At 46.4% G+C, this 9,293-nt stretch overlaps 1 protein-coding gene across 1 annotated transcript; it reads right to left on the bottom strand.

Annotated features, from left to right (window-relative positions):
• Positions 1-446: 446 nt before the first annotated feature.
• On the bottom strand, positions 447-3,742 carry LOC127346235 (B-type cell cycle switch protein ccs52B). The gene is made up of 9 exons (XM_051372788.2): positions 3,110-3,742; positions 2,893-3,015; positions 2,704-2,808; positions 2,135-2,314; positions 1,758-2,015; positions 1,567-1,668; positions 1,058-1,120; positions 834-902; positions 447-754 (listed from the first exon to the last, which is right to left on the bottom strand). The coding sequence occupies exons 1-9, from the start codon at positions 3,587-3,589 to the stop codon at positions 701-703; spliced, it is 1,434 nt and encodes a 477-aa protein (XP_051228748.1). The 5' UTR covers positions 3,590-3,742; the 3' UTR covers positions 447-700.
• Between the last annotated feature and the right edge of the window lie 5,551 nt (positions 3,743-9,293).

Raw genomic sequence — 9,293 nt, 5'->3', positions numbered from 1 at the left:
GTTACATAGTGGTACTGCAAGTCTTCAGGTACAAGAGCAACATCAACAGCTGGTAATTTCAGTTATTGGGTGGTCAAGATGAAGCCAGTACAATCCAACGGCTCACACTGACCATATGGAGATGGTTTTTTTTACATTTTGATTGTTTTTAAAGCAGGAGAGGTTATAATTGGAAATTGCGAATCCAACTCATATCGTTGCTTCGTTTGGTCATTCCAATGGCTTGAATTTTCCCTCAAAAAAAAAGGGGGGGGGAGGGGGAGGATATGACTCATCTTGAGCTCTGAACACAGTTACCGAACCTCGTTTAATACTTTAATTTAACAGTCCACATATGCCCACCTAATGTTGACAGATACATCCACGGCCAGAGTTATACAGATTTCTTTCTACTACAAAGAATGGCTCAAGTTAAACGGCCAGAGGATATGACTCATCTTGAGCTCTGAACAAAATTATCCGAACCTCGTTTAATACTTTAATTTAACAGTCCACATATGCCCACCTAATGTTGTACAGTATATGTCAAACAGATACATCTGCGGCCAGAGTTATACAGATTTCTTTCTACTACAAAGAATGGCTCAAGTTAAAGGGCAATTGTATGGTATAAATTAGGTACTCAGCAACTGCACAGGCAAACCAAACTATGTTTTCGCACAGACATATCTATCTCCTCCTCCTTCGGTCCTCCGATGATTCATCGGATGTGGCTTCTCGAAAATGAAAAGAGCCCGGCATCGCGAGCAGGAGCCTGGAATCAGAGTGGCGGTACAAGTTAGAAGGTGTGTCTGCAGCACGCGCCACCATGCGAAGGATCTTAAGAGGCATACCTGTGTCTTCATTGAAGGGAAGATGTTCCAGAACCTGAGGGTTTCGTCACCTGCTCCTGTTACTATTGTCTGCGTAATTGGAAAACAGGCATGTGTTACATCTCATGTCGCCAACAACATATTCTTTCTGAATACTCATGTGGTTACTAAGTGTCCCTGTAATGCATCACATGATCTCCACGCGAATGGAAAGCTAGCATTTGATTATGAACTGGGTTTATTACCTGCCCATCAGGTGACGTTGCAAGGTAAAGCACACGCAGCGTGTGTCCAGTTAGAGTAGCCACCTGGTATTCCAAAATATTCAATGGTCAGTAATAGAAGCACATGGATGACCTTTCCCTACTGCACCAATATATAAACTTTCCAGAGGGAACATTTAAGTAGTACTCCATCTAATAACATCATATGTATGTTAAAGGTTCGAAGGATTTCAGTGATTAAACCATTCCTATACCAAATCTTAAACATTAAAAAAAAGCCATTTTAAAAATGTACACAGCAAAGCTTAACTTTGACATAGATGGGTACTTTCAAACCATATTTCAGTGACTAAACCATATTCCAATACCATATCTTAAACATTATAAAAAAGGCATTTATGTAGACAGCAAAGCTTAACTTTGACACAGATGGGTGCTTCCAAACCATTATTTCAGTGTCTAAACATTCCAATACCATATCTTAAACATCAAAACAAAACCATTTTAAAAATGTACACAATAAAGCTTACCTTTGACATAGATGGGTACTTCCAAACCATTATTTGGTTCTGGGAATACCCATGGGTGCTCACAAGCTCATTCACATTCTTACACCAGGCAAGATTGCAAACCTGCAACACAAAGCGGTAATCAGCACAAGCGCACATATTCACTGCAAAACAAACCGCGAGGGGTCTTGTTCAGAACTATAAGAACTTGCCTGGCTGCCTGTGTCGATAGAGTTCAGCATGTTTCCGTTCGCCGTGTTCCAGAACCTGATACATCTATCAGCCGTGCCACCTCCTGAGGCCACGAGGCTGTGCTGGTGCGGTGACCAGGCTATTGCTTTAACCGCAGCGGTATGTTTTGCCAGTCGCAACACCGGCTGTTGCGACCGCTGGTTCCATACTAGAAGCTGGTTGTCGTTTCCACCAGATGCAAGCTCACGGTCGTCATGCGACCATTTCAGGCCACAGACCTGGAAAGGTTTATCAATTCATGTTCAGAACGAGTTCTGAAGTCTACATACATACTACACGGGATGCACATAGGATTGAGTTAACAGTATTGAGGAATATAATGCTTTTGAAGCCTCACCTCTGATCTGTGGCCAGAAAATTTGCTGATGTAGTCACTGGGGACACGGATGTCGTGCTGCAGTATGTTCTTGTCCCTGCCACCGGACGACAAGATGGTAGAGTTCCATGCTAGTACCCCAGCCCGTGTTTGGTGGCCTCCCATATTCCTTATTCGTTTACAGCGAGAGCTATCCCAGATCTGTAAGAGTGTAGTTGAGAGTGTTATATTCTTTGAGACGGAAGATTATAGCTACTTGAGAGTGTTTACTGAAACTTTAAGCTAAATCAAGTTGGAAATGGTTTAAATGTGCAGACAAAATTACTGCATTTGGATCCATACTGATCCTAGGTGTGATACAGTGAAACAAACAGCTCTGTGTTGTGATGCAGTAATAATAAACTTTCCAATTTGATTGGTTGTGAAACTTTCCCAATGTGCATCACATTGGTGTGAAGTTGTGAAGCAAACAACCGGCACGTGTGCATCAGTATCAGTTCATATTTGGACTACCATCTAAGAACGGTGTATATATTCTGAACCGACGATTGCAGGGCGTGTAAGTGCAGAATGATGACGAGATAGTGGACCTGGACATCTCCAAGGCTGGTGCCAATGGCGAGGTAGGAGCCCTCGCGCGTCCAGTGCACGGCGCAGACGCTGTCCCTCGGCCCCAGGTCACATAGCTTGGTCACCTGAATGTGGCCAACCAATCAAAGATTCTCCATAAGCATCACAAAGTTGCAAGAAGAAGAAAGAAACAGCAATGTCCAGCTTACCTTGCTACTAGATGCCGACCAGAGGTAGACGCATGTGCCGAGGCCTACAGCGAGCATGTTCTGCGACGACCAGTCGACGAGGTTGAGGTAGAAGTCGTCCTGCAGAGACGGCGCGTCCAGCACCTGCGGCACATGGGAGAAATTCAGCAACCCGCGCGCGGGGGCGAGGTGTTTGCGGAATTGCGCAGGCAGGCAAGGGAGAAGAGGGGCAAGGCACCTTGTGTGGCGTCTTGGGGACCTTCCTGGGCGCCTTCTTGGGGGTGGAGGCCCCGGATCCGACGCCGCCGCAGTCGTTCTTGTCGGCGTTGGCGAAGGGGGAGGAGGGCGCGGAGTGGTCGGTCTTGTAGCGGAAGAGGTTGGTGTTCGGGGAGTCGGCGTTGGGCGAGGAGTCCGGGAAGAGCTCGGCGCGGAGGAGGCGGGTGTAGGGGGTGTCGGGCGCGGCGGGGGAGTTCTTGGAGTTGGGGGAGGGGCGGTCCAGGAGCGCGAAGTTGTGGAGGCGGGAGGAGGAGCGGCAGGGGATGAATCGGTCGCTGTAGGTGACCTTGGACGGCGACGGCGTCTTGGGGAGGTCCAGGAGCCGCGACGCGGAGCGGGAGGTGACCGGCGACGCGTCGAGGCGGAGGGATCCCGCCATCGCCGCCGGCACGTTGAGCCGCGGCGCCGCCGGCTTGGTGGACGCGGATGTGTCCGTGGCCATGGTGAATCTCTGCTCTAGAGTCTAGACTTTGCCCGCCGCCGGCCACTACCCGGTCGCGTGGCGCCGCCGGTCGATCTGGCTGCGTCTTGGGCGGCGTGGTGGCGAGATGGGGAAGGGGGAGGCTGCTGCAACGGTCACTTGGATTTGGAGCGGCGTGAGATGAGGTCCATTTTCTTTATACATATCCTTTTTTTTTTCTAGGGTGGCGACAGGTAGAGTAGCCGTTGTGGCTGGGACTGACATGTGGGATCATCGCCGGCGACACGGCTGGTCTTCTTCCTTCCAATCTCATGAATTTCACACCATCTAATCGATCGATTCCAAGTCAGAGTGTTGCCATTGCAACTGAATTTGGAAGCCATTATGTGGCGCAGTGCCCGCATGCCCCTCTAGCGCAATTTTGGCGCGAAAACCTGCCCGCGCCTCGCCGAGATCGTTACCTCTTCTCTTGGCGACAATGTCTTCCTCCTTCTCCTCCGTTGTGGCTGTCTACTTTGCTCTCTATAGATACCGCTGCCTCGTGAGTCGGTGACATTGTCCTGCCTCGATCATGCAAAGATCGCATATTCCTCTTCCTCCATCCTTAGTTGTTATCCAGCCATTTTCTCCTGTTTCTTAATTCTTCCCCTTTTTTCGCGCATTTTTTTTTTAAATGAACCCCTTTGCGCCACAAAACTCATTCGCGCCACCAGACTCATTCGCGCCATCGGACTATTTCGCGCCACCTAACTCCTTCGGGCCAACAAACGAACATTAATTATGCATCTAATTGGGCTAAAGTTTCTATAAATAACACAATATCATTGTCAAATTCAATGTGGGCTTAACGCAAACTAAAAGTGCCAACCGTGTGGGCTTCGCGTCGTGACCCCTCATTGCGATAAGCCCACGAGTTTGTCTTCTTTGCTCGGAAATTGTCTCTACTCCTTACTCCTTCTCATTTCCTTCTCGTCAATTTGTTCATCTTACTCCCCTCTAGATGGAGGTCGTCGAGCGCTGACATGACTCTCTTCGCCTTTTTTCTTCCTTCTCCTTTTCCCACGCGGTTGGATGACGACGTGCAAAATTATCTTTATAAGACTTAGTATATCGACTTACTGAATAATTTTTTATATATATGAAGATAAAATTATCCACGACATTTAGATCGTCCTTCGTAGTGCTATTCATATGGCCGCACTTGTATGCAAATTAATACTGTATTTTATGTCTTAAGGGAGGCAAAAAAAAAAAAGAATTCCTTGTGTCTAATTAAAAGAGATTCATAACATGACAGACTATGGGATCTCAAGCTTCGCCTTATAGGGGCGCAATTTGGTGCCCCAAATTTGATATTGCCACAGAAAGTTATCGATGTGGGACAACATACTCCACAAAAAAGGGCTCCATAATAAGCTCATATTTGCTCATTCCTAATATTTGAGAGATGTGATAGGCATCTTTAGCAGCGTGACCCAAACAGAGCAAGGCGTGATCGTTTAAGTCTGCGTGGACCGGAGGGCACCAAATACATGGCCGCAAAAACGAAACGATGTGTGCGTTTCAATCCATTCGTGGTCTAAATTTACGCTGAGAATGCATCTGCACTGACGTGGCGCAAACTTCCTGCTTGTCCTCTCGTAGATGGACTGTGCACTCGGTGCCTCTCTTCTTTCTTTTTTTGGGTCACTACATTTGAAGGCTTTGTAATAATATTGTACTGGTGTACAGGATGATCTGGAGGATGGTTCACGTGGCGGCACAGTGTGAGTAGGTGTGGTGACGCATTAAGACGGCAAAATGTAAATGCTGATCAACCTGATGCTTCAAATGTTGAAAATAGCGCTTAATGAGGATGAGCCACACTTGTGTGTCAGCTGAAGCAATCTGACTAGAAGCAGTAATTCCAAAGTAGCGAGGCCAATTCGTTTTGCAAAGCGTATAGTGCCAATTCGTGTTGTACCTAAATCATACTGAGATATTCATTTTGACAAGTTCCTCCTAAAGCTCATTTCTTCCTCTGGCTCATGATGCACAATAAGATTATCACTAGTGATAACATGATCAAGAGGCAATCAGTAGACGATTTGACCTTTGTATTTTGCAATGAAGAAGAGTCTTGTTATCATTTCTCTTTTGGTTGTGATGTTGCTTTTAATATGTGGCCAGGAGTTAAGAGGGTTTTGGGCATTAACGTCCCTTCTTCAACTTTAGTTGAAACCTCTCAGCTCTGGAACAATAAGAAAAAGAATCTAGAGTAAAATATGATCAATAATGCTATCATTTTGAGAATTATTTGGCTAACAAGGAATGATATGGTGTTCAATCACATACCTTGGGTGGAAATGCAGGTACCGTGGAGGAGAGTGGCTTATACCCTTGCTCAATGGAGCATCGTGATCAAAGGAGAAGAAAAAGGAAAGTTGATGAGGTATGTGAGCAGGTTACACCTTGGCTCGTGCTCCGCCTCTGCTGTTTTGGCCGGAGCCTGGCTAACCCCAGAGAAGAGGTGTCACGTGAAGGCTTTAGTGGTGCAGCAAATCGTAGGAAATCAATCTGTACCCTTCTAATTTAAGAGGATCATATATCTAGAGGTAGTTTCCAAGTTATTTAGTACTTTCCAAGTTTGTTAGGATTCTGGCCTTAGACCTCAAGTAATGTACGTGGGCTATTTGCCTATTTATGCCTGCCCCTAGACTCTTACGGAATCAATCAAGAAAGAATCAGATCTAATATATCTCCTCCCACGTTACTTCTTCATCTGCCTCTGTTGTGCGACAACCCCTCCACGGCTGGAGTCGCGCTGCAGAGGTCCAGGGGTTCGGCGTATATCCCACTACGTGATAATTTGGTATCAGATTCAGATCCATCCCTCCCACCATATCCGACGTCGCCATGTCCTGGGAAGAGAACCTCGAGAAGATTCAGGAATCCTTGCTGGCTTTGTGCAACACACATACCACCATGTGCGAAGATTAGAAGAAACTTGCTGCAGATCAGAAGGCTCTTGCTGTCAACGTTGACAACCTCTCTGGTACTGTGCGTGACATTGATCAGCAGACACGTGCACACAACTTGGCGATCCTTAGGTTAGAGAAGGGTGAACATCCTCCTTATAACCCTAGCACTGCCAAAGATGGCAACATGTCATCCTCCAGCCAGTCGACGCTCCCCATCAACAAGACGGCGGATGACAGGCCACCACGCTACTTCAAGATGGAGTTTCCCACCAACGATGGCGAGGTTGACCCGCTGTCTTGGCTGAACCGCTGCGATCTCTTCTTCAACGCACAGCGGACAACTGAAGCTGAGAAGGTGGGTATTGCCTCCTTCCATCTCATGGGCGACGCCCAGCTGTGGTATGGCTAGTACAAGGATGTCTACGGCCCGCCGCCATGGAACCGGTTTACTGAGTTGGTTCACACCCGATTTGGCCCACCTTCACGCAGCAACGCCCTGCGTGAGCTCATCTCACTCAAGCGCACTGCCCTGGTGGCAGATTTCAACAAGCAGTTTAATGCCCTACTTGGTCATATACCTCGCCTACCATCTACGCAACAGGTTATGATTTACACCACTAATCTCCAAGAGCCTCTCACACTCGATGTGGAGATGTGGCGGCCGACTTCTCTACTAGAGGCAATGAGTTTAGCGCGTACTTGTGAACGCCGAGCAAACTGGGTACGCCCAGCTCCAGAACCAGCCGTGAGAGCAACCAATGGTCTGCTTCAGGACTCTGATGTTCTCCCTGTTCCGGCTCTCCCACCACCAGGAGGAGTGGCAACAGCACGAGCTGGGCGCCCTTGGCGCACGCTATCTCAGGCGGAGATGGTAACCCGACAAGCCCAGGGCCTATGTTTCAACTGTGACGAGCAGTTTGGCCCTGGTCACCGCTGCAAGAAGTTGTATATCATGGAGGTGGATCCATTCCTCGATGATGATAATGCAGCTGATAATGGCTGATTTCTAGCAGCCCTGTCTAGCTTATCAGCTCGAGGACAAGCTGATTCTCGAGGGGAGGAGAAATGTCACGTGAAGGCTTTAGTGGTGCAGAAAATCGTAGGAAATCAATCTGTACCCTTCTAATTTAAGATGATCATATCTCTAGAGGGAGTCTCCAAGTTATTTAGTACTTTCCAAGTTTGTTAGGATTCTGGCCTTAGGCCTCAAGTAATGTACGTGGGACTCTTACGGGAATCAATCAAGAAAGAATCAGATCTAATATATCTCCTCCCACGTTACTTCTTCCTCTTCCTCTGTTGTGCGACAACCCCTCCACTGTTGGAGTCGTGCTGCAGAGGTCCAGGGGTTCGGCGTATATCCCACTACGTGATAAGAGGGCAAAAAGTGAGCTGGAGGTGTACATTGGAAATGTGAAGCACGAAGCTTGAGAATCCTTGAAGATCATTGGGACAGTGGCAATGACATTAAATGCTAATGCGTTGATGCTGGTGGGCGATGGGGAAGGGTTTTTAGAGTCTTGCCTATGCCTTGATCCTCTCCGTTGCTAGTTTTATGTTTGAGCTGCTGTGGGTTTCAGTCTCTGCTTGTGTTTTCACTTCACTGTAAGAAAGCCTTGAGCTGCATGTGACGTTTGGCATTGTCCTAAAAACTGATAACTTGCTGTAAAATCTTGTAGGCCTTGTTTGGTTGAAGTGTATTACCGAGTAACTGGAAGTGTTTTTTCCAAGGGGATTGGGTGAAAACACTCCTGTCACCCAAAACACTTCGTTACACCAAAAAACCCTTCATCACCAATACTCTACATTTATTCATCTGTTTGGCAGGCAGGGATAATTCTACAACCAAAAATGCAATTTACACAACAAGGCTAGGACGATCATAGTAATTCGAATAAAAATTAAACTTTTACACTCTGGTCACAAGCACATTACATAAAATAGATGCTGGATCAGAGGCGCAGTGGCCTTGACTTCTGTCAGCTTGGGGACATAAGGTGAGGCGACTTAAAGATGGACGCGGTAGCATCGGCGAATATTAAGTCAGCAGAGGCCGGGCAAGTGGCAGTATCATCGCTCCGCCGCGCCAACGGAGCCATGCATCATGTTGAGAAGCTGTCTCCGATGCACTTCCACCCAGCAGAGTTTCTGCCAAACCAAGTATGTGTATTAATCAGCATCTTAGTAAAACAACAAATCATGATGCAACCGGGACTTCAAAAGAAAGCATAGCTAACTTGAAGCACTAGGCAGCCTAACTCAATCAGGAAGCACCAAACCAAACATCCAGCAATAGTAATCATTATATCCTAGCTAAATTACAATCATGCCATGAATAAGAAATAAAAGACGGATATTATAACAGGGATGCAGACAAGTTAAGAATAAATTTTATGTTACTAACATGGCAGTGGTCAAATGGTTACAGATTACAGAAACAGGGCAAAGATGAAATGGTTTAGAAGCACAACAATAAATGATAAGGAAGAATATTGTTTAGCAAAATATACCTAGCTCCACTCTTCTCACAAAGGATGAAATGGACTGAAATCAACATAACATACAAATGCATCAGTGTGATAGGATGAACGAGCTAATTGAGCAAAACTATAAGCATCAATTTTTGTTTGTGAAATTCCTTCTTTTAGAACCAATTGTCTAGACCCCATCTTGCAATGCAAATATATTTGGTTGTAAAACATCTGTGTGCTAAAGTGAATTTTATTTAATTGATACAAGATTTGCAAGAAACTGCATCTAACAAT

The sequence above is a fragment of the Lolium perenne genome, chromosome 3 (assembly GCF_019359855.2).
Source record: "Lolium perenne isolate Kyuss_39 chromosome 3, Kyuss_2.0, whole genome shotgun sequence".
Taxonomy (NCBI): Eukaryota; Viridiplantae; Streptophyta; class Magnoliopsida; order Poales; family Poaceae; genus Lolium; species Lolium perenne.
The sequence above is the reverse complement of the archived record's forward strand: the minus strand, read 5'-3'. Positions and strand labels throughout refer to the sequence as shown.